The 26,404-nt window shown below is 39.6% G+C and overlaps 1 protein-coding gene across 1 annotated transcript; it reads right to left on the reverse strand.

Annotated features, from left to right (window-relative positions):
- Positions 1–20,341: 20,341 nt before the first annotated feature.
- On the reverse strand, positions 20,342–25,123 carry LOC148115624 (vomeronasal type-2 receptor 26-like). The gene is made up of 3 exons (XM_087888238.1): positions 25,025–25,123; positions 21,742–21,868; positions 20,342–21,300 (listed from the first exon to the last, which is right to left on the reverse strand). The coding sequence occupies exons 1-3, from the start codon at positions 25,121–25,123 to the stop codon at positions 20,399–20,401; spliced, it is 1,128 nt and encodes a 375-aa protein (XP_087744364.1). The 3' UTR covers positions 20,342–20,398.
- Between the last annotated feature and the right edge of the window lie 1,281 nt (positions 25,124–26,404).

The raw sequence follows: 26,404 nt of genomic DNA on the forward strand, positions 1-26,404 counted from the left end.
GCCCCCAGAAGATGCTTTGATTAATATCTTGTTGCTATGTTAGAAACCTTTAGCCAGCAAAGTTCAATCTTAATCCAGAACAAACAATCCAGCTAAACTCCTTACCTTGGAGATCACTTTGTAATCACAATAAAGGGTTGAGGGTTGTTGGAATATTCTGATGCTTGTTTAGTTTTGAAAATTACGTTGTCACCATAGAGCTATTTCTATCACCAAAGCATCCCAAACTAGCACAGGTTGTTTAACTTTGGAAGATTTTTCTCTATCATCTCTCTCTAACTCACTGTCAGGGTTCCAAGTAATACACCCATAGCAAACAGGACTGTGAGGCAAGCAGGTTCCTCAAATATCAGTTTTATTGGACATACCATATAGACATAGGATGGTGAAAACTGATTCTAAATGTTCACTAAAATGTGGGTAGAAAGGGAATATTTTTCAATATAATAGTGGCAAAATTAAAAGTTAGAAAGGGGACAGAAACTAGAGAGAGGGGGATTAATGGAATAAACATCTTTATACTGTATAATAAGTGAAGTAATAATAAGAGGGGAAATCAGAACGTGAATGATTGTAGTATTAAGAATGTTTGAAAAATATGTTGATTGGCATAAAAATAACATTGGAATACAATAATTAAATAATGGAAGATTATAATTTAACATAAATATGTGTATTACTCTTAGAACCTGTTAAATGTAACAAATATGATTATTAATATTTTATTTGTAGTAAAAGGAATGACACTCAGAATATGGTGATTGGCATAAAAATAACATATTGAAATATGGAATAGCTAATAATGTAAGATTATAATTCAACAAAATATGTTTACTATTACCAGAAGTATATAAGCTTGTCTACTGTAGTAAATATGATGAAGATTATTTTATTTGTACCAAAATGTAAGTCACCCAGGTAAAAAATTTAAAAAAATTAAAAACTTGAAAAAAAACAAAAAAACATTTAGAGTCGGTTTAATGTCAGAGTTCCGAATAATACGCCCATAGCAAACAAGATTCTGAGGCAAGCAGGTTCCTCAAATATCAGTTTTATTGGGCATATCATATAGGCATAGGATGGTGAAAACTGACTCTAAATGTCCCTACAGTTTTCACCTAATTAAAAGTAAAAAATTTCCACCCCTTTCCAAACAATCAGTCACATGGTCCAATCAAGGTGTCATCCAGTTGCCTGGTGGCTTCACTCATCCTCTCTTTGGCCATTGGTGGGAATGCCCTTGGTTCCCAGGAGAAAATATTTTGTTTTGGCTACAAAACCCCAGCTATCTCTCTCTTTTTAAAAATATATATATATAATTTTTATTGAGTATTTTACATTTTTAAAACCAAACACACAATAGCAAAAGAAATCAAGAGGAAAATAAAAACAAAAACACATACACTTACATCAAACGTTAAAATCAGGGGTGAAATCCAGAAGGTTCTGTCAGATTCTGGAGAACCAGTAGCGGACATTTTGAGTAGTTCAGAGAACCGGCAAATACCACCTCTGGCTGGCCCCAGGGTGGGGTGGGAATGGAGATTTTGCAATACCCTTCCCCCAGAAGTGGGGAGGGAATGGAGATTTTGCAGTATCCTTCCCCTGCCACGCCCACCAAGCCACTCCCACCAAGCAACACCACGCCCACCAAGCCACACCCACAGAACTGGTAGTAAAAAAATTTGGATTTCGCCACTGGTTAAAATACAATACGAACAACAGATATATACAATTTTACAACTTTCTGCATTGACTTTTGTCTTTACTCTTAACTTTTATCTTCCACTCCTTCTCTTTATTTTTAAATATTCATAATTAACTGTTTTGTTAGCAGGATTATTATTTACATTTATGTCCAGTATGTTAATATCAAATTTCACTTTATATTCTTATTTCTTAATTTGATTTTTGTTTTCTAACCATGTATAGAACCTATTCCAGACTTTGTAATAATCTTCCCTTTCTTTGATCTCTATCATTAATTTATCCATTTCGGCGCATTCAAGGATTTTTTAAATTATTGTTTCTTCTGATGGTGTATTGGTCAACTTCCACATTTGCGCTAGAGTAATTCTCGCCACTGTTAGAATATGCAATAAAATATAATAGAGACTTTTTTCAATTTTTCTATCAATCATTCCTAGGAGGAACATTTCTGGTTTAAAATCCATCTTTTGGAGTGTAATCTCTTCCAACCACCATTTTATTTTATACCAAAATTTCCTCACCTTAGGGCACATCCACCACATGTGGTAGTTTGTCCCTAGTTTGTGACCACATCTCCAACATTGGGGTGATAGGTGACATTTTTGCCAATCTCTCTGGTGCTAAATGCCACCTATAAAACATTTTATAGCTGTTTTCTTTGTATGATGCTGCCATGGTCAATTTATATTTTTTTTCCACAATTTTTCCCATTTATCCAATTCTATGGTATGTCCGAAATTCCTAGCCCAACTTATCATCGTTTCTTTTACTGTTTCTTCTTCCAAATTGTATCCTAATAGGTAATTATAAATATTTGTAATCATTTTTCTACCCGATCCTAATATTAATTTATATAATTCCAATTGTTTCCTGTTTATGCCAAATTGTTCCTTATTTTTTTAAATCCAGTTTCAATTTGTAAATATGGCCACCATTCCAAATTTATTCCTTGTTTTTTCAGATGTTGTACTGATTTTAATTCTCCTTTATTATCCTTTAATTCTCCAAGATGGCCTCAGTCAGGACAGCTTCAGGGTGGACACTCACTCTCAAATACCACAAACCTTGGAATATCTGACCCCTTTCTACATCTAATTTAATATTGAGGAATTGGAAGGGGAGAATCCATGGAACCTTAAAGGAGGAGACTTACCTGCCATGGCTGTACAATCTGGGGTGGTTGATGGTCTCCAACTTGCATTCTCCTCTTACTCCATTGGGAGGAAGAGGCAGCACTGAGGACCCAAGCCACAATTTGAATTATTTGGGAAATACTGGAGGAATCCTGAGACAGGATTCTTGCAATCACATCATGGGGTGGGAATTCCCAATTCTCTTTTTCTCTGCATTTTTTCCAAACTTTCTTAGATAACACAGGACTTGAATAAGAACATTGGAACGCTTCCTTTCCATACAATGTGACCATGGATGCATAAGAATTAAAGTCATCATACTGAGTCCTTCCCTTTGTCTGGACGAGGAAGGAAAACAAAGCATATTTATTTTGGAGATCAACCAAGAGGTCAAAAATACTTATACTTAAAGCTGTCAAAGTTGTTGCAATCCACACCCTTCCCACAATGGTTGTATTAGTCGTATCAATTATTTGTATTATTGTTGCTAACAATCCTGAGGTCTTAAAATCCATTTGGCATACTATAATTTTTATTTGACTCTTGATAAGGGAAAAGAACATTTTCCTTTTTTTTTGCATGTGAGTTTCTCCAGCACTGGTCTTCATATTTGCTTCTAGGATGGTTCCTGAGAGGACAATGCAAATCCCATTTTTTAGAGCAAGAACTTCCAAGTGTCTTTTGAATTTTTCTCCTTTTTCATTGTCCTGAGAAAGGACGCCGATCCATGTCCATTGGAAGTGTAGGAGCAGCTTGACAATTGCTGAGTAAGGAGGTTCTTGGTTTGCGGTCATCCGATATGAAAAAGGAAAATGATGATTTTGCTCAGCCATCTGGTTGATGACACTATAGTTGATCTAAGATTAAGGAGAAAATATTGGTAGTGTAAGAAGTTAGCACCCACCTCCTCCTAGAAAAATGAGATATTTTAGGTAACGGTATAGGTTCGTCTCGCACATATGTGCTAGTCGTTCCTGACTCTAGGGGGCTGTGCTCATCTCCGTTTCAAAGCTGTAGAGCCACCCATTGTCTGAAGACGTCTCCGTGGTCATGTGGCCAGCATGACTAAATGCCAAAGGCTCATGGAACGCTGTTACCTTTCCACCAAAGGTGGTCCCTACTCGCATTTTTTATGTGCTTTTGAACTGCTAGGTTGGCAGAAGCTGGGACAAGTAATGGGAGCCACCGCGTCCTATTTAGATATTTTAAGAAATATTAAGAGGGCAGAATATTCCCCCTAAAAGGGAGGCAGAAATTCACCCCACACACACCTTTGTCTATGGGCCATTAAGGCCTGAGCCAATCTATTCTACACTCCCACTTATGACTGTCTGTGTTATGTAACTAATTTTGGAGGGAAAATTAGAGCGGGAAAAAGCTTGATGATCATTGGCCAACACACTTGGCAAGTATATTTATAAGGAGAGCTGTTCTACTGAAAAGTTGCTGGACTCTCACTGTATATTAAAGAGTTGTTGTTCACTTCGACCTGGCTCCTGGCTCCTCATTTGCCCTATCTAACACTGGCGACGAAGGTGGGATAGAGGTAGAAAGGCTGCACAAAAAGAGCTGACAACCAAATCCAGCCAGGCGGGAATGTCTGCACGAGATGAGCACAGCAAAACAATATCTGCCTTCACACCACCGATGCCGTTTAATCCCATGAAAGAAAAATGGGGACCGTACATGATGTGGTTTGAATGCTTCCTCGAAGCTAAGGACCTCCAAGGACTGTCCAACAATCGGAAGATTGCCCTCTTCTTTTTTTTTTATTGAAAAAGTTTTTCAAATACAAATTTTCCCCCTTACCCCTCCTCCTCCCTAACCCCCCCTCGCCCTCCCCTCCCCCCGTGGCTTCTTCAGGGTACAACCCAAATTCATAACAGATTATATAATACTTTACCATCCCCTTGCTCCATCCCCCATATACTGACCCTTTCTTTCTAATAATGTTATTATATCCCCCTTATACTATACATTTTGGAATAACATTCTACTATAATATTATATAATAACACCTAATTTAGCATAGTAATATTATTATATCCCCCAATTTAACAATTTCTACTCATGATCTACTCTTTTACTCCTCCCCCATACATATATCTCTTAAATCAAATCTTTTTTTGGTATATTAATATAACATTTCAAAGCAACCTTCCACTATAAAACTATATAATAAATCCTAATTTAACATTTATTCAACTCATAGTCTGCCCATTTCCTCCACCCCCATAGATATATCTCTTAACTCAAATCTTTTACATATATTCATATCTAAACATAATATCCCTTTTCTTCAACTAAACAATCAATAAACTAACCTATCTCCACCCACATTCCTACAGAACTACCATACATAATAATTCTTGATCTCTTTATTCTTCTGCCCACACCACTAAGAAGTATTCCCTTATATAAATAAAATCCTCAAATGACTTTAAGCTTGTAATCCATATAATATCTTCTGTAGTGTCTTTCAGCTGGATTGTTAACTCCATCACCCATATTAGGGCAACATCACATCCTAATTCCAACAGTATGTTCGGTATCTTCAATTACCATCTGCCCCCATCAACAATAGATGATTTGCTATATAAAAAACAACCACCCGAGTGACTTTATATTTGTATTCCATATAGTGTCTATAGCAGTGTCTTTCATCTAAATTATTAATTCCAACACCGTAATAGGGTAACAACCAGATCTTCTGCGTGCCCCAATCCCATAACTCTCTTGCCTTGTAGCTCAACATAAACGTAATACATTTATCAAAGAATCCAAAATAGATAATTCCAATCCATTCAGTTTAAGGCCCTTTTCACATCCCAAAAGTACAGCACTGCAGAGGTCTGTCACTGTCCTCAGGATAATATAAATCAATACTTTGCCTCAGCTATCTTGTCATATATTCAATCATCTCTTAGATAACTGGCATTGCACTGTTGTTTAGTTTAAAAAAATTTGTTTTTGTAAGACCTGCTTCTTCTTTTCTTGACTTTTTGTGGGTTAGATCTCCATCCTAATTTCCTTTCTATAAATTGTGTATCAACTATTTGGTTTTCATGCTGATCTATAACTTGATCTTGTTGGTTTTGCTTTTGTGGCTTAAGTCTCCATTCTGGTTTCTTTTCTTTGAGTTGTATGTCAACTGATTGATTTCTATGCTGGTCTGTAACTTGATGAATCATCACATTAGAATCCAAAGCCGCCTCTCTTGTATTTATAAATAGTCCAGCTGTAACCTCTGAAGGAGAATCCAGAAGCTGCTCATCTACAAAGTCCTCTGTAACTTGTTGTTTTTCCATTACTTCCATCTCTTTCTGCTTATCCTGAATTTCTATCTCTTGTTGATTTTGCTTTTCTTTATTCCACTCATGTATTATACATGAAGATGTTGAACCCATTTTAAGAACCTTATAGTAAAATTCTTCCACTTTTTCAACAGAATTTAGTTGATATCTTTCTCCTTGATATCTCAATATTATGCCAACTGGGACATCCCACCTGAATGAGATGTTTTGTTTGTTTAGCTCAGTCACCAAAAATCCAAATTTCTTTCTATCTTTTAATATCTTGGGCGGCAACTCTTTATATATCCAGATCTTTCTTTCATACAATTGTAGAGTAGAATTAAAAGATTTTTGCACAATATCATTTCTTATTTCTTTATCTGTAAAATAAATCACCACATCTCTGGGCAATTGCCTTTGCTTTGCAATCCAAGAATTTACTCTATAGGCCTTGTCGATCTTACAGGATACCTCCTCTGGATGAATCTTTAAAATCCCAGCCAGAACTTCAGCAGATATTTTTCTTAAATCATCTCTATTGTTTTCCTGTAATCCTCTCATTCTGACCGCAAATTCTGTGAGCCTGTATTGCATCATTGTAACTTCTCTTTCAATCCCTTGTTTTATATTTTCTGTAAGTCTCGTGATCAGCTTCCTTTTTAGACTTTACTTCAGAACTATTGTCTTGAATATTTATCAAATCATTTTCCATTCTTTGTATTTTATTGTTCAAATTATAAATCTTATCATCAGCTTCCTCCATTTTAGACTCTAATAACTTGATATTTGTATCCATCTTTATAACTATTTCTGAAAAAGCATTAGTCACTGTTACAATCTTTCTTTGTAAATTATCATACTTTAATTGTATGAATTCTTTAATTTCCTGCTTAAATTTTTCAAAATTCTGGTTCACAATCTCGTCATGTCTTGCCATTTCCTTCAAAACAAATTCTTTTAAATTAAAACCATCCTTCTGAGTCTGTAAACTAGAAACTTGCTCACACAATAGTAAATGGGGGAAACCCCCCCCCGCTGCTTGTTTGTCTGGCTTTGTTAATTTTAACGCCATCCTGCCACACAGACAAACTCTTTTTGAAGAAAGAGGACTTCTGTCCAACAAGATCAATATCAGATCTCCAAAAAAAAAAAAGAAAAAAAGAAACTTAGAATAGAATTTTTTTCTTTTCTCTATTCTAGCCAGCACTGTTTGCTCCGTTACTTTGTATCTTGTTATGGAAGGACTTTCACTTTCGGCTACTTCTCAAGCCTCAGCAGTCGCCATTTTAAGCTTTTTTTTCCCCTTCGCTTAGAAACGCTTATAAAATCATTAAAAATACTTGCAGTTTAGGGTCCCAAGTCCAGATCTCATCCTCTTTAATTAAGCAATCTGTTGTTTTCATTGAAAGGCTTGATCTCGTCGCCTGGCTCTGCAAGAAGCAGAGGTCTCCCGAAGCCCGGAGCAGCGGCGAGGGAAATAGGGAGCCTCATCCTGCTTCGTCCCCAAGAGTAAAGGAAAAACTCTGGGGACTTCGCAGAGAGCTCTACCTGCCCTCACCTGCTCTATCTCACATTTTCTTATGGAAATGGAGTTTTTTGAGCCGCCTTTCAGATGTAAAGGCGGCTCTTTACGAGCAACGGGGCTGGCGGTCTCAAAGGACCGTCTGGTGGCGATGGAAGTCGAACCGGAAGCCCGGAAGATTGCCCTCTTCTTGAGCCACTGCAGCCATGAGGTGTTTGACACAGCTGAATCGCTGTCAGAGCCAACACCGGTGCAGGCTGTACCATGGCAGGTCCTACAGACCACGTTGAGGATGCACTATGCTCCGGTGCCGTTCAAATTCGTTCAGCACTATGAGTTCTGGCAAAGACTCCAGAGGGACGGCAAGTCGATAAACTCATACATGGCAGCGCTGCGCAAGACTGCCACACATTGCAAGTACTGTGATCTAGATGATGTTCTTCTAGAGCAACTAATCTGTGGGGTTAAGGACGTTCACCTTCAGCGGCGACTGCTGGCCAAGACAACCCTCACTCTCCACATTGCCCTAGATGAAGCCAGGGCACATGAATCATTGAATAGAGCAGCAGAGTCTCTGCAACGGCAAGCGCCACCCCAGGTGGCACAAAAATCTACCCCCGTCCATAGTGAATCAGCTCAACCCAACAGTGCTGAAGAAAGCGAGGAAAAAGTCTTCAAAACAGAAACCAAGCAGCAGAACGATAATAATGACCAGAAGCAGAGCTGCACTAGCTGTGGGGATTGGCACCAAAGACAGACATGCCATTTCAAAGATGCCATTTGCAGGCGTTGTAACAAGAAAGGACATTTGGTGCAAGTGTGCAGGGTGACGCAACCATCCAACCACCGGCAGCGAACGTCTACCAGCCAGGCTGGCCAACTACGACCCCCCCCCAAGAGGGACGGGGACATTCTTCAGAGGAGAAGTGCCTATTCTAACCCCCCTGAGACATTCCAGACTCACATCGGCCAGGCAACCACATCCCCGGAGCGGAAACTGCATGTGACAGTCAAGATTGAGGGATCGCCATGACAAATGGAGATAGACACCGGCTCATCTATCACAATCATGTCATGGGCCGAACTAAAGGCGGCAATTCCGAAACTGCAAAAGCACCAGCTGAAACGTCAGTGTCTAAGACTGAATGATTACCAAGGTAATCGCATCCCTGTGGAAGGCTATGGGACATTCCAGGTGAAATTCGGTGATTTCAACAAGTGGTTGCCCATCACCGTGTCAGTGGACGTCTGCCAAGCCTCCTCAGGCTCGACTGGTTCAAGGCCCTGGGAATGGTAATGACCGGTATCCATTCCACCTCCAGCAGCCTGATGGATGACCTGCTCCACGAATTCCAGGACATTTTCGACAACCGCCTCAGCAAGTATGTGGGGACTCCTATCTCTTTTAATCTGGACCCCCAGATAGCCCCCATTAGACTGAAAGCAAGGAGGGTGCCATTCACACTTAAACCTAAGATAGACCAGGAGCTGGATAAGCTCTGGATAAGCCAGAGTATATTAGTGCCGGTCGACCATGCAAATTGGGAGGCCCCGATAGTCACCCCAATTAAAGCTGACGGGTCTGTGCACATATGCGCCAACTATAAGCGCACCTTCAATAAAGCCCTCTAGCAGAGCACCTATCCTGTCCCTATTGTGCAACACCTATTCCATTCCCTGGGGCCCAGCAAGGTCTTTGCTAAATTAGACCTTGCATAGGCGTACCAGCAACTGCTGGTAGATGACGCTACCGCGGAAGCACAGACTATAGTAACACATAGAGATGCCTTCAAGTGCACCAGACTACAATTTGGGGTTAGCGTTGCCCCTGGACTGTTTCAAAGTGTTATGGAATGCCTGTTGCAAGGACTGCTGGGGGTTGTACCCTATTTCGATGATGTCTTAGTCACTGCAGCCGATGAACGACAGCTGAGGGATCGATTGAGGGGAGTGCTAAATATATTTAGGAACGCGGGGCTACAGGTTAAAAGGGACAAATGCCAGATTGCTGTACCCGCAGTCAAGTTTCTTGGGTACAAGATCAATGGGGCTGGTATCCACCCCACAGAGAGTAAAGTCCAGGCTATTCGCAATGCACCTACCTCAACGACCCAGGCAGAAGTGAAAGTGTTCCTGGGACTTTTAAACTTTTACTCTATCTTTTTAAAAGACAAAGACAAAGTGGCTGAACCACTCCACAAACTATTGGCAAAAAATTCTTTGTGGGTTTGGGATAGGGCGGAAGCCATGGCATTTGCAGCTGTCAAAAGACTTCTCTCAGCCAACAGCCTCCTCATCCAACACAATGAACTGCTTCCCCTTGTCCTTGTCTGTGATGCCTCCCCTTTTGGCGTTGGGGCTGTTTTGAGTCACAGACTGCCAAATGGACGAGAAGCCCCCATCGCCTATTTCTTCCACACCCTGTCCAGCGCTGAGAGAAATTACAGCCAGCTGGACAGGGAGGCCCTGGTGGCTGTCGCTGGAATTAAAAAGTTTCATGAGTATCTATTTGGATGGACTTTTGTACTCGTTACGGATCACCAACCTCTGTTGGGACTTTTCGCTGGGGATCACCCCACCCCGGTGGCCATGTCCCCCCATCTGACTAGGTGGGTTGTTTTTATGGCTGCCTACTCATATTGACTCGTCCATTGACCGGGTCAGAGCCTTGGGCATGCCGATGCCCTCAGCAAGTGCCCGCTGCCGGACTTGCTGGAGGACCTGGCTCCAGGCATCCCTGTGCTGCTTATTGACTCTATGGACTCTGACCCTATCACTTCTGTGGAAGTTGCAAGGGCCTCTGCTAAAGACTCTGTGTTGCGGACTGTTATTAGCTGTGTGCATAGGGAATGGCTGATTGGTCCTGTTGGTGGGGAATTCAAACCATTTGCATGTAAACAACATGAGCTATTTATGCAAGGGGGCTGTTTACTATGAGGTGACCGGGTAGTGATTCCGCCTAGCCTAAGGGAAGAGGTTTTAACAACATTGCATATTGGACACCCTGGTATTGTGAGAATGAAGGGGCTGGCGAGGAGCTATGTATGGTGACCTAACATGGACAATTGTATTGCTGAATGGGTGGCCAAGTATACCCCCTGCCAAGAGTCTCACCCCACTCCCCCAGTTGCCTAGGCCAAAGAGCGGGAAAGGCCTCGGGAACTATGGTCCAGCATTCATACCAATTTTGCTGGTCCATTCCATGGTCAAACCTTTCTGATAGTGGTGGATGCTTATTCTAAGTGGCTGGAGATCATTCTAATATACAGCCATCACTGCGGAGGCTGTAATTAAAGCGCTCCGGAAACTGTTCGCCGGGCTTGGGTTACTTGACACCCTGGTGTTGGATAACGGACCTCAACTAATGGTTACCCAATTCGAGGGGTACCTAGCTGAGATAGGGGTCCGTCACGCACTCACAGCACCTTTCTATCTGGCCAGTAATAGTCAGGCTGAAAGATTTGTGAGATCGGCCAAAGAGGCCTTGGCCAGACTCAGGCCAGAAGACTGGCAAGCTAGGATTGACACTCTTCTAGCAGCCCAGCATGTTGCATGACAATGAGGCATGACAATGGGGCAAAGTCCGGCAGAGCTTTTAATGGGCCAGAGACTCCATTGTACCCTAGATAGGCTACACTCCAATTACTCCCCTGAGGGGTATATGGGAGCCGAAAGTAAGACTAGAAGTTTCTCCATTGGGTCCGCAGTCTTCACAAGAAATTACGCAGAAGGTCCCCTATGGGTGGCTAGGCAAATCACTGGCATTACCGGGCCCAGGTCATATGTTATTGAAATCAGCAATGGAAGGGTATGGCGAAGGCATATTGACCAGTTAGGGAAACGTCTGGCCCAAACATTGGCCGATGAGCCAGAAAGCATAATAGACAAACCAGTCCCTGACTCACCAATCATTTGTCCAACAGCTAACACAAACCCGAAGTGGCTGGAAGAGTTACCTGATGACTTCGGGGTCCAGCGCCGCATCCGTGAGAAGCCAGGGCCACCAGAAGTGTGCAATGCCCATAAAAAAATCCAGGAGGTTCCATTGGCTGGGCTGGGAGAGACAAAGGGGCCCTCCAATCAGCCCAAATCCCTGCCTCAGACTGAATTGCATAGGTCAACTAGAATCAGGGAATGCCCTATTCACCTGCGTGATTATGTATGTAAATAGTTTGGTATAATGCCTTTTGGGAGGGGAGGAGTGTTATGTACTGTATCTAATTTTGGAGGGAAAATTAGAGCGGGAAAAAGCTCGATAATCATTGGCCAACACACTTGGCAAGTAGCTTTATAAGGAGAGCTGTACTACTGAAAAGTTGCTGGACTCTCACTGTATATTAAAGAGTTGTTATTCACTTCGACCTGGCTCCTGGCTCCTCATTCACCCTATCTAACAGTCTGACTGTAACTTTGTTGCTGGTACCCTTAAGATTTATATTGACTGTTTCCCTATGACTATCATTAAGTGTTGTACCTTATGATTCTTGAGGAATGTATCTTTTCTTTTATGTACTCTGAGAGTGTATGCACCAAGACAAATTCCTTCTGTGCCCAATCACACTTGGCCAATAAAAATTTCTATTCTATTCTATTCTATTCTATTCTATTCTATTCTATTCTATTCTACTCTACTCTACTCTACTCTACTCTACTCTACTCTACTCTATTCTATTCTATTCTATTCTATTCTATTCTATTCTATTCTATTCTATTCTATTCTATTCTATTCTATTCTATTCTAGCACCATCCAACAAGGCTCAACCAAACTTGGATTCAAAATACAGCCTACAGAATTGCCTCTGCAGGGCCCCATGGGAGTCTGACAATCAATCAGAATATAAACTCAAATTCAAAAGCCCAGAGAGGGCATAAAACTCAGGCACTCTCAGCATCTCTTCCCTTTTTTCTTCATCCTTGTGAGCCTGTCCACCATTAAAACCATCTTTCCAAGCAACGTCCATGAATCCAGTGTCCCCACCCCCTTGGAACTGAGCCCAGAAGGATATTTCTTCCAACAGTAGTTTGTGCCAATTTTAATGTTAAAAGTCAGATGGTAAATCTAAGGGCCTTTAAACACTGCTGAGAGACATTTCAAATAATAACTGCATGAATTTTGCTAGTTCCATTGATGTTCTGTCCTGTTGTCTTGCATCCTCCCTTTGAAACCAGGGAAGTCTGAATTATCTGTGGGTGATGTTCATTGGTGATCCTCATAGAGCACACCCTTCTGGTCACATTAGAACTCTGTGGGTCACCCATCCACTCAGTCAATTAGTCAATCAGAATAGAGCTGGAAAGTCTTCTAGTCCAACCACATATGTGTCTGTGTGTCTGTGTTTCTGTGAGTGTGTGCTTTGTGCATGTGCACAGCATTCAAAATACACCAATTTTAACCTCTACAGCTTACCTTCTAGGGCAGCCCCAGTAAGTAAAAAAGCTGAGGCATGGAAATCCACCATGCCACGCAAATCAGCTGAGCTGAGAAACGCGGAAATATATGACAGGATAGGGTGGAGGCGGGTGGGCAGGGACAACTGATTGCCGGAACTACTGGTTCACTAGAACCAGGCCAAAGCACCAGCAGCACAATACTGTATGTATATAGAGAGACACACAGTACACAGAGACACACACACACACATGCATACATACATACATATACAATGCACATACATATATATATCAGTGGTGAAATCTAAAATTTGTTACTACCAGTTCTGTGGGCATGGCTTGGGGTGGGGGAGGAGTAAATGTGACTGGGTGGGCATGGTCAATTTTTTTTTTTACTTTTAAAACCATTTTTTCTACAACCTCTTCTGCGAAGAGGTTGTAAAAAATGCTGTCAAAAGGCTCTGACGATCCCAGCTGAGTTGCTTGATCGGCAGAGGCTTTTTTTCTTTTAAATGCCTTTGCCCATCAGGCAACTCAGCTTGGATCATCAGAGGCATTTAAAAGAAAAAAAGGGTTTTATACACATACTTTGTGAATTAAAAATTCTTTTATCTCTTCTAATATTTACTCTCTGACTTTCAATTTATTTGGAGAAATATATACAAGTGCTGCCTGCTAGGCAAATCTGAATGTTTTACAACATGGAATTAATTTCATTTGGCTTTATACCTGTGGAATTTTATAGATGCTCAAGACATTGGAAATATGATGAAAGAGTTCAGAATCCATCTCTTCAAGAATCGCCAGCAGGTTCTTTTGTCTTCCACATCTGTAGTTTGGGATGTTCTCCTGTCCTGTAGACAGCACATCCAGCAGGGCCTCATATGTCATTCTTGCACTGAAAAAGGTCTCATAGATGTTGTAGCCCAGAGTGATGTTGGGTAAGAGCCTTGAATTCTGGTTGACTTCATGAACAGCCAACAAGAAGGGTAGAATGTGGTAGAAGTTGTTCTCACTGCAACAGTAAGAAATTTCATCATCTTTTTTTGCTCTATATCAACAATTTATACGATCAACTTAAAAGCAATTGCATTCTTTTTGCCAATGATGTAAAATTATTCAATTCTACAGATAATTCTATTGTTTTGCAAAGTCATCTCGACTATGTGTCTGAATGGTCATCTATTTGACAACTTCAAATTTTGATTAACAAATGCTCTGTCTTACATATTGGTAAACGTAATCAGAATGCCAAGTATGAGATAGGTGGCATTGATATAGCAGATGACCCTCACCTTTTAAGGACCTAGGAGTACTTATCTCCGACAATTTATGCTCCAAAGCTCACTGCAACAGCATTGCTAAAAAAGCATTAAGAGTTGCAAGCTTAATTTTGCGAACCTTTTTTCTGGAAACATTGTGTTGCTAATTAGAGTTTATAAAACTTATGCTAGAGAAACGGGAAGCATCGCGGCGAGACTGGGTGGAAAGTAGGAGGCTCTAACAAGCCTGGTGAAAATCCAGCCAGACAAACTGCTGTCAGGGGGTCTTCGGACCGGAACCATCTTGTAGGGACGAAGAAGAAGGAGAGGCATCTCAGACGACTAGGAGGAACAGGCAAGTTCCTCGGAAGTCAGAGAAAACTCTTTGATCCAGCAGCGGGGGCGGTGGCCATTGCGACCCTTGGGGCAACCGGGCTAAGAATTGTGCAGGAGCAGTGTTTTGGACAGAGTATTGGTATCAGGTGAGTGATTGGCCAACTCACAGAAAATAAAGAAAAAAATTGAAATCTTTAAAAAGGATCCTGGCGTGGAAAATACCAGATAAGTGGATTTAATACACAAAGAGATACTTTGTTAAGCTTTTGATTTGAAACCTGTGGATTGGAGAGAGACATCTACTGGTGGAAAAAAAATACTACACTGAACATTTTGAACTTGGAAAAAAATATACTGACCTTGATTAACGAGCCGTGAGAATTTTTAAGGAAGTCTTGTTTTCTTTTCAACTATTTGACTTTGATAAGTAAAAGAGCTGACAAATAACAAAGTTTTAAATTGGAGTCAAAATTTAATCAGAACGACAAAATGTGGCACTAATTGCCACATGTCAATTAGGAACTAATTGAGATGGTTAAAATGGTACATCTATCATTTGATTTGGACAGAAAGAAATCAAGAATATTTTCAGAACATATTCAATTGGATAAACAGCCTACCAACGAGAAGCAGGAAAACAATATAGAGGACAAAGACATTGATGAACATTCAAATGATTACATTGGGAGTAACAATGAAAAAAGAGAAGGATTAGAAGGAAACAATCAATAAAAAAGAAAATTAAGAGAAGGAAAAGAAGATTAGAAAAAATATTTTTAAGGATTGCACTGTGATTAACAGTGATAAAAATAGAGAGGGTAAAAAGAAACATAAGAAAAAGGGAAGAGTCTAGAGACAAAAAATTTAAATGATTACACTGGGATTAATAGTGGGGAAACAAAGAAAGTGAAAAGAGAAAAGGAAATTAGATCAGATGGGAATATAGAACAAAATAAGTGAATAATGGACTTAAAAGCTAAAGGAAAGAAACAGGGGGAAAGATATAATAATTATAAAAACAAGAAAAAAAAAAGAAAATGAGGGAATGAGGGAATTTTCAGAGGTACTTTGCTAGATGGACCAGGAGAAAATGGTTAAAAGGAGTAACTAGTGAAAAAGGAGGAAGGATAATAGGATATATAAATACAGTAATAATAGTATTACAGTAATAATTGTAATATTTGAATAATCTGAAAGATATTTTATAATATGAATGGTAGAATGCAGAAAAATAATGGTTGTGAACTATATAATGATATATGTAGAAGATTATTATCATGTATAGATTTGAATGAATTGTATTAATATCAGGATAGGGGAAAAGTGAATTCAAGGTAATATAAAATGATAATTAGAAATTAAGAGAAGATGATTGGGAATGTTGTTAAAATTGAGAAATATAAAATGATTTATTTAGAAGAGGAAATTTAAATGAAATGGAAATGGAGGTGAAATTGAAATGGAATAACATATTTGTATTTAAAAAAAATGATGTCGGAAACAAATTTGAAGAAATATATTGTTAAAAAGGTAAAGTGATTAATAAGGAGGTATGACATTATAATCTGCTCCACCTTTAGAAAACAATGGAGATTAAGATGTAAGTGTGAAATATTAGGATTATAATATAAGGATTGTGTGTAATTTAAAGGGCTTAAATAGAATAAAAGAATATTGAATAAAATATGTGATAAAGGGAGAAATAAAAGAAATGAAATAAGATTAAGATTAAGAGGTAGGGCGGATGGTAATATTGATTATATATTAAATATAAAATAGACATGAAAAAGAGAGAAATAGAAAAGGAATACAATGGCTGAAATTGAAATATGTAAATTAAATTTGGAAAAATAAGCTGTATGAATTTTGACTCGGTCAATACTCTATTCAGAAAAAAATGTATTGTATGTTCGTTTAGTTTGGAGGAACTATTGTTAATAAATAAATAAAATAAATATGAATAAATAAATTGCTGACTCTCCAGAGTACCAAGGTAATCATTTTGAAAGCAGGCAGAACCCATCCAGGCAAGATTCATCGTGGGACAGTGTTGGTAGTGCCCAGTGTTGCCCAGTGTTAAGGCTGACACTTGTGGAAGAACTGAAAAAGAAACTCTGCAAACTCAAGTTTTACAGAATCATCAGGTTCCCCAGGAGCCATTTCTCTAAAGCAAATTGGGATGAGCAGTAATGACTTGCCTTTCTCAAGGTGAGGAATAGGAGAAAGGAAATCATTCCTAGAAAAGACGTTGGAAGTATGTGGTTGGAGAAGATGACACAGCAACATATCAATTTAAAACCTGGACTATTCCTGTTGGGGATTCTAGCAGAAGCTTATAGTAAAGAAAATGTATACTTGATAATTCATATAATAACTGCAGCTAGAATTGTATTTGCACTTTGGAAAAGTGAAGAGATCCCTACGGAGGAAAATATGATTAAGAAAATTTTAGAATGTGCAGAAATGAATGGAATAGAATTCTTTATTGGCCAAGTGTGATTCGACTCACGAGGAATTTGTCTCAGTGTACATAAAAGAAAAGATACATAGATACATAGCTTAACACTTGCAATCAAAGGAATGGAAGAATCTGATTTTTTACAATATACGGGAGTTATTCTATCAATGTAACATAAAGACAAATAAGTTAAGAAGAGAAATGTTATAATAGTAGATATGTTAAATATTAGTAGTAATATAAGGATAGATACAAATAATGAATATGGAGGTAAATTTTAATTGTCATGATACAAAAATATGTACTCAGATGACAAACTGTTTACTGAAAGAGGGAATGTTTTTATTAAAAGAAGATATTTATATATATATATATATATATATATAAAAGAAAAGACATTGGAGGAGGTAAAATCAATCACCAGAATCCTTGGACGAGTTGACAATTACCTTTTCAGTTGGTGGGTTGGAGGCTTGGAGAATGAAAATGGGTACAATCGAGCTACAACTCCAGACATTATTCCCGTAATCCAGTAGTCTCCTGGCTTGTAGTAATGGAACCACTCCTTTTCTTCTATTATCACCTTAAATTGACATTTCATCAGTGTACCTGCACAGGGAATTTGAGAAAGAAACTGAAGCAGAAAAAGCTGTATATGCAGCTGCAACAACATTTGACATACAGTATACTGCAGGAGATCCTTCCTAGAGTTCTTTCTTCACCACAGAGCTAAATCTCAGAGATCACAAAAAGACCACAACTACAGTGAAGAAGGTCTAGTTTGCCCCCAGATTTGGAAGAGCTGTCTGCAATTTCAGACTGCTACAGTATTTGCCCAGCTTTACCCCAAACTCTGATCTCATCACAGGAGGCTGTTACAAATCAGATTATCACATGCTGTCTATCCCATTTGTTGTCCCACTGATTGGCCACTAATTGTGGTGGTGGAAATCCCATAAACCTTGTTCAAAGGAGAATAAATAATCATGATTTTGATAATTAGAAAGGGAATTGGGGATGAGCCTTGGCCATAAAAGTGTGCCGTTGGAGAAAAGAGTTTTCTTTGACTCAGGAAAAGAAATTTCCTCTCTAATTTGAGAGTCGGGAAAGAAACAATTCAGGGAAGTTTGATTGTTTTTTAGTCACCAAACTTATTCCTGGGATTGTAAAGATTAAAATAGGGAAAAACAGTTCAACACTCTTGAACTAGGCAGTGGGCCATTATAATTCCTTCCTATTTTGTCTGGTGTGGATGAGACCATCTTCTTCAGTGAAGGTTAGATACTCCAGAATGGTTAGCTCCAGATTATGACATATTGAACAACCTAAAGTTGTTGATGATGAGCCGAGGTGACACAGTGGTTAAGTGCAGTACTGCAGGCTACTTCTGCTGATCACTGGTTGCCAGCAGTATGGCAGATCGAATCTCACCAGGCTCAAGGTTGACTGAGACTTCCATCCTTCCAAGGTCAGTAAAATGAGGACCTGGATTGTTGGGGGCAATAGGCTGACTCTGTAAACTGCTTAGAGAGGGTAGAATAGAATAGAATAGAATAGAATAGAATAGAATAGAATAGAATAGAATAGAATAGAATAGAATAGAATAGAATAGAATAGAATAACAGAGTTGGAAGGGACCTTGGAGGACTCCTAGTCCAACCCCCTGCTTAGGGGGGCGATAACATTTTATTCTTGTTGAGTTCATTCTTTTTGAGTGCTAGGTTCTGGACACTTTGATATGATAAACAATTGGAAGGAGGAAATGTTTCTAATCTTTGCAGATAACCTAGAAGTGGCTAGGATAGATTCAATACTACAATGACATAAATCAAAATTAGGACAATCTAGAATCCTGATTTAGCATAATGAGTGAAACTGATCAGTATGTGAATAAAAATACATTGCAATTGCTTTGCTTTTCCAATGCTTTCTCAATATCCAAAGTGCGATAGTGTAAAAGGCAGAGGTAATGGCATTGAGAAACCATTAGCAAGACAAGGTCAGATAAAAGTAGTCCTGATTTATATGATATAGCTTTTGTAATCTGTAATACACCGAAGGGCTGACTGACAAAAAGACAAAGACAAAGAAAGGACACATGCACAAAACATATTTATATATTTCTAGATAAAGGTTTAAGTGGGCATAGGTAAAGATTTCCCCTGTCAATCATGACCAACCCAAGGGGCGGTACTCATCTTTGATTCACGAATGAAGAGCCTTTATTTGAAGATGCGTCCATGGTCATGTGGCTGGCATGACTATGCATTGAAGGTGCATGGAACATTGTTACTTTCCCACTAAAGTGGTACCTATTTATCTTCTTGCATTTACATACTTTTGAATTGTTAGGTTTGCAGGACACACACACACAGAAACACAGGCACTATATGTACAGTATATGGAAATGGAAATGGATATTGATATGGAAATCGACATGGATAAAAAACAGGAACCAATTTCAATACTCAAAAGCACATCTTCATTGGCACATCATGTCTACATGATTCCCCCCAGAAAAAAAATCATTCAGAGTTGTACACATTTTTCTGCCAAAGACTGCCAAAAATAATAATTTGTCTCATTAATTTATTCAAAGGGATGGAGAAAAAAATTAAAGTTGCTCCAATGTTCATGTTGATATTTTATCTATTCTTCATATATAGAATGTTATCTGTCACTCTGTTTTTCTCTTTCTTGATCTCTCCCATCCATCCATCTCTCTCTCTCTCTCTCTCTCCCTCTCCCTATCTATCTATCTATCTATCTATCTATCTATCTATCTATCTATCTATCTATCTATCTATCTATCTATCTATCTCATTTATCAAACTATGAATGATCTTATATCATTGAGCCAGAAGAGATCAATCAAAAATATATATAATATTTGAAATTAACTCTTTTTTTAAACAAAGTCAGAACATCACCCCAGAAAATAAAATATAACACCAGCACACCAAACTATATAGTAACAAAAACACACATCGTCATTAGCCATAGTCTTTAAATTAATCTAAAACCACATCAGAACATCTCTGATAACAGTTTATCTGGCCTTTTTTCAGAAATTTTATTAATGTCATAATATGAATTCAGATTAGGATAATTGAAGGATATGATTATTTCAAATAGTTTGAGTTGTTTTAGCAACTTTACTACTCAATTATTATAATTCAAAGTTCACATGGAATGAAGAAAGATAAGCGACAACATATAAAATATTACTTCAAAGTATGTGATTTTATGCTGCATGTAAACTGTAGAAAAATAAACACCAACACAAGGAGACTTAATGATTTTTTATCATCAGATGTTCTTTGGTGTTCATGTCAGGTCTGAGGATAATAATGTAGCATTTGGGGATAAAGATGCAGCCCAGTAAACCCAGGCCAGAGGCCAGGATGGAGAAGATCTGCACGGCTACCATGTATTTCCCCTTGGTGCTCAGATATGTGGGAACAAAGGAGATCCAAACGCTACAAAAAACCAACATGCTGAAGGTGATCAGTTTGGCTTCATTAAAAGCCCCTGGCAGATTTCGAGCCAGAAATGCCACCAAGAAACAGATGGCAGCCAAAAAACCCATGTAGCCAAGAGCAGAGTAGAACACGGTGACAGAGCCTTCATTGCACTGCAGCAGGATGTGTTCTGGTTGGGAATGAAAGTCAGAATCTGGGAATGGGGGAAAGACTCCCAGCCACATCATACAGAGGCCTACTTGAACACCAGAGCAGGATAAAACAATAGAGTTGGCCAGACTCTTCCCCAGCCATTTCCTCATGCTGCTGCCTGGCTTTGTGGCCAGAAAGGCCACCACCACCATGACAGTCTTGGCCAGCAAGGAAGACACAGCAACTGAGAAAACAATACTGAAAATGGTTTGTCGAAGGAGACAGGTCATTTTCACGGGGCGACCGATGAATAGAAGGGAGGTCAAGAAAGAAAGCAGGAGCGAAACCAGGAGGATGTAGGTGAGTTCACAGTTGTTGGCTTTGACTATTGGAGTGTCTCGGTATTTCATGAAGATTCCCAGAATAAAGGCGGTGGTTAGGGACAAAGCGATGGCAAAGAATGCCAGGATGAGTCCCAACAATTCTTGATAGGATAAGAAGCTTATATTTTTGGGGACACATTGATCTCGCTTCTTATTGGAATACTGGTCATCTGGACACTTTTCACAATGGGCTGCATCTGAGAAAATGGTTAGCATGAATCTGTTTCTGCAGCTGTAGGAGCATGAAAACCACATCAGAAATCAATTGCTTCATTTTCAACGAATAATATTTCTGCCCAGTGATATTCATATTACACAACATTAGTCAAAATAATCAAACAGTCTTTTTAAAAGCTGTAGTTAAATGTGATTATCAGCTCTCAAAACTTGTCCTCTTTCCAAAAACCAAGCAAAAAAGTAACAACTCAATAGAAATCAGCAACCTTTCAGTATATATTTTAATGCTTACAACATCATCCAAATTTGGTGATAGTGCCCAATCTTTGAAGTTTGTGGATGCCTTCAAGAAATTTAATGTTTTTCTTGTTTCTTTATCAAATATCCCCCCCCCAAAACAAGATAGAATATTGATTGTATCTTGAATTTGTATGGGTTATTTTTGGAGCCACCTACTGTACCTTCTTGCCTAGAGAATGTTCCTTCCATACACAGAGAACAGTCATAGCAGCAAACTGGGGCTCCATCTCTCACAACCTTGGCATAACCTGGGGAGCAACTTTCTGTACATCTTGAATAAGGCACCATCTAAACATAAACAGAAAGATTAGTCAGGGTAATATATGAATTAGAAGGATTTACTGAACTCAACTGGCTTCCAGAAGCTCAGGAGCATATTGAGCAAAATCAGTCAAGAAATAGTGGCATGAACTTTAATTACTTTAATTACTTGCAAGGGGCAAATGAAAGGTCATTCTCTTTCTCTATCAATCTCCAATATAGATCCCCAAAAAGACTCATTGCCTTATTTTTTTCCCCAAAGGAAAGATTCTGGTAGGCACAGTCAGATTTTTTTTTCTTATTTCCCTCCCCCAAAATTAAGGTGTGGTTTATACTCTGAAAAATACGGTATATATTTTTTCTCCATCTTTGCTTTCTCAGGAAACCTCCAACATCTAGCTTTCTCTAGAGTCCCTATCTTTCTCTTCTTAAACTAATCGTTGTATCATCATATGTAAATGACTTTTTTAGCTGCCATCTTCAAGGGAAAACAAAGTCCAGATGCCTTTTGAAAAAGCCCCTTTGGCACAACCTGGATGACTGAGAATCTCCATAGACATTCTGGATTTTCTCTTACTGAAAACAAGATTATTTGTTGTACTATAAATTATGGCAACATATTCCAGTTTAATAATGTAGACTGCAAATCCTGCAATACAATGCAGCATCTTTCAGTAAATGATAGATTATTGTAAAACCTCTAAAGTAAAATGATATCTAATAAATTAATGATGCTTTAAGTTCTCTTATTGGAAGTTATCTCAATTGGCCTCAATAAAAATTATTTCTGAGAAGAAAAATTTCCACATATGGAGATAAATAGAAAAGCAAAATCCAAGCAGCCTCAACTACTTTGCTAAATAAAGTTGGCCATTGGATGGCACTTTGATTGACAGAAATCTTGATATCCAAGGAGGCTTGTCTTTCTACATTCCCAATTTTCACCCCCGCAACTGATTTGTTCAAAACGGATGGCCACTGCATGATATCAAAGTCACCAACAGGAACTCCATTTTCATCAAAAGAAATCCCATCTCTGGAAATATTGTGATGTTGGAAGTTTCTCAGGAACTTATGAAGCTGCAGAAACATTAAAAAAAAACATTCCAATTTGAGTCTTTATTCAATGTTATTCTGGATTGGAGGTGCTCTGAATAATTCAACCTCTTCAAATCACCACTGCATTCTGAAACAGTTTAATTCAGCATTTCATGGGAAGCTTCTTTCAGTCATTCTCCAGGAATTTATAGCTTTTTTTCAGATATTTATAGAAGAGAAGAGAAGAGAAGAGAAGAGAAGAGAAGAGAAGAGAAGAGAAGAGAAGAGAAGAGAAGAGAAGAGAAGAGAAGAGAAGAGTTGAAAGTGACCTTGGAGGTCTTCTAGTCCATCCCCCTGTTTAGGCAGGAAACTCTACACCACTTCAGACAAATGGCTATCCAACATCTTCTTAAAAATATCCAGTGTTGGAGCATTCACAACTTTTGGAGGCAAGTTGTTCCACTGATTAATTGTTCTACCTGTCAGGAAATTTCTCCTTAGTTTTAGGTTGCATTACTCCTTGATTAGTTTCCACCCATTGCTTCTTGTCCTCCCCTCAGGTGCTTTGGAGAATAGCTTGACTCCCTCTTCTTTGTGGAAACCCCTGAGATATTGGAACACTGTTATCATGTCTCCCCTAGTCCTTCTCTTCATTAAACTAGACATACCCAGTTCCTGCAACCGTTCTTCATATGTTTTAGCCTCCAGTCCTCTCATCATCTTTGTTGCTCTTCTCTGCACTCTTTCCAGAGTCTCAACATCTTTTTTACATTGTGGCAACCAAAACTGGATGCAGTATTCCAGGAATGGCCTTACAAAGGAATTATAAAATGTTGTTAACATTTCCTGTGATCTTGATTCTATCCCTGTGTTTATGCAGCCTACAACTGTGTTGGGTTTTTTGACAGCTGCTGCACACTGCTGGCTCATATTTAAATGGTTGTCCAGTAGGACTCAAAGATCCCTCTCATAGTTTTTAAGAGGTTGCAGAAAAAAATGCTTTTAAAAGCTTCTGATGATCAGGCAACTCAGCTGGGATCGTCAGAGGCTTTTAAAGACATTTTTCCCCCTACAACCTCTTCAGCTGAAGATGTTGCAGAAAAAAAATGCTTTTAGAAGCCTCTGACAATCAGGCAACTCAGCTGGGATTGTCAGAGGCTTTTAAAAGCATTTTTTTCCTGACAACTTTTTCGGCCGAAATGGTTGTAGAAAAAATGCTTTTAAAAGCTGCTGACAATCTCAGCTGAGCCATATGATCATCAGAGGCTTTTTTTTTTTTTCACTTTTAAAAGCATTTTTTCGGCTGAAGAGGTTGTAGAAAAAATGCTTTTAAAAGTGAAAAAAAAAACAGCCTCTGATGATCCTGTGGCTCAGCTGAGATTGTCAGCAGCTTTTAAAAGCATTTTTTCTACAATCACTTCTACACCACTCATCATGATGGGGGGGGGCAGGGATTTTTGCTATTGGTTCTCTGAACCACCCGCCGCCATCGCTACCGGATCAGGTGATCTGGTCCAAACCAGGAGCATTTCACCCCTGGTACAGACTATGTGAAACTTGGCTTAATGCCAGTAACCGTGAGAAGGATCTTGGAGTCCTAGTGGACAATCACTTAAATATGAGCCAACAATGTGTGGCAGCAAACAAAAATGCCAATGCAATCCTAGGCTGTGTTAATAAAGGGATAGAATCAAGATCCCATGAAGTTCTAATATTGCTTTACAAAGCCTTAGTAAGACCACATTTGGAATACTGCATCCAGTTCTAGACAACACAATATACAAAAGATATTGAAACTCTGGAAAGGCTGTATAGATGAACAACAAAAATTATAAGGGGTCTGGAGGCTAAAACATACCAAGAACAGTTACAGCAGGGGTGAAATCCTTCTGGTTCGGACTGGTTCAGGCAAACTGGTAGGGATGATTGGCATCAGTTTGCCAAACCAGTAGCAATCATCCCTGGTGGCCCACACATGCCCACTCGCCCGCTTGCTTGCTCGCCTCTTCCAGCTTGCTCGCCCCTTCCGGTTCACTCGCCGCTTCTGGCTGCTTGGCCCACCCACCCACTCCCACCCTATATAAGTTCCCTTTGCTACATGGGCCAGCTACTTGCCTCTCTAGTCGCCTCACTTGCTCAGCTCACCTGCTCACCCTTCAACTTGGGTTGGGGGACATGCAATTCCCTGAGGTCCTGCAGCTGCCATGGACTCACTGCCCACCTCGACCGGCTCAGGGAATGCATCATTCTCTGGCCTCAGCCTTGCCCTGGAGCTGTTGCCCACTTGCTGCCCACCTTGACTGGGTCACGGAATGCATCATTCCCTGGCTCCGGCCTTGTCCCAGAGCTGCCGCCTGCTTGCTGCCCACTGCCTGTTCTCCTTTTGCCATGTGATGTGTCCTTACCTTCCTCCCGCAGCTGGCTGCCAGGGAAGGCAAGCCAGGATTTAGCCATCACCACTGGGCTCCCCGCCAGCCCACATCTCACCCGCCTTTTCACGAGATGCCTGCAGCTGCAGCCTCTTTTTTTTTTTGGTGCAGCTGGAGGCACTTTTTCTGCCGAAAGATGCAGTGGCTGCAGGCTTCTTGTAGCAAAAGTTATTGGAGCTGCTTCCCTTCTTAAATGTGCAGCCGCCATCGCCCCCTGTTCCATGTTCGCCCCCTTTTCCATGTGCCGGGTACACACACCATTTATTTATTCATTCATCATTTATCAGCAGCAGCAGGCAACAATGTGAGCATGTGCATGGAACAGGGTGGCAATGGCGGTGGCACATTTAAGAAGGGGAGTGGCTCTGGTAACTTTTGCTACAAGCAGCCTGCAGCTGCTGCATCTTTGTCTGAAATGGTATAGGGTTTCCTGCTCGATTAATGGGTTGGACTAGAAAAACTTCTGAGGTCCTTTAAAAATTGTATTTTTCTATGTTTTATGTTCTATGTTTTGCTACTTCACCATCACAGCCCCATCTGAGGCACGATCATTTGCAGATATGGGAAAACTTGTAATGGGAAAAGATGGAGAATACAATTTTGCCATCAGTCCTGATCAAGATGAAGTTAGCGGAGTGTAACTTTGGGCTAGGAATGTGACAAAAATTGCATAGTGGTGTTAATTCTTTCAAAGAATAGCTATGGAAGCATATGCATTAGTTCAGGAGATGTGTGGATGAACCTTTTGTTTCCCCTGAGAAGATGCTTTTATTAGTATCTTGTTGCTATGTTAGAAACTTTTAGCCAGCAAAGTTCAATCTTAATCCAGAACAAACAATCCAACAAAACTCCTTAGCTTGGAGATCACTTTGTGATTGCAATAAAGGGTTGAGGATTGCTGGAATATTCTGATGCTTGTTTAGTTTTGAAAGTTACGTTGTCACCATAGCAAACAGGACTCTGAAGCAAGCAGGTTCCTCAAATATCAGTTTTATTGGACATATAATATAGGCATAGGATGGTAAAAACTGACTCTAAATGTTCACTAAAATGTGGCTAGAAAGGGAATATCGTTAACTATAATAGTGGCAAAATT

This window comes from Pantherophis guttatus, chromosome 2 (genome assembly GCF_059756535.1).
Source record: "Pantherophis guttatus breed Tessera chromosome 2, ASM5975653v1, whole genome shotgun sequence".
Lineage (NCBI taxonomy): Eukaryota > Metazoa > Chordata > Lepidosauria > Squamata > Colubridae > Pantherophis > Pantherophis guttatus.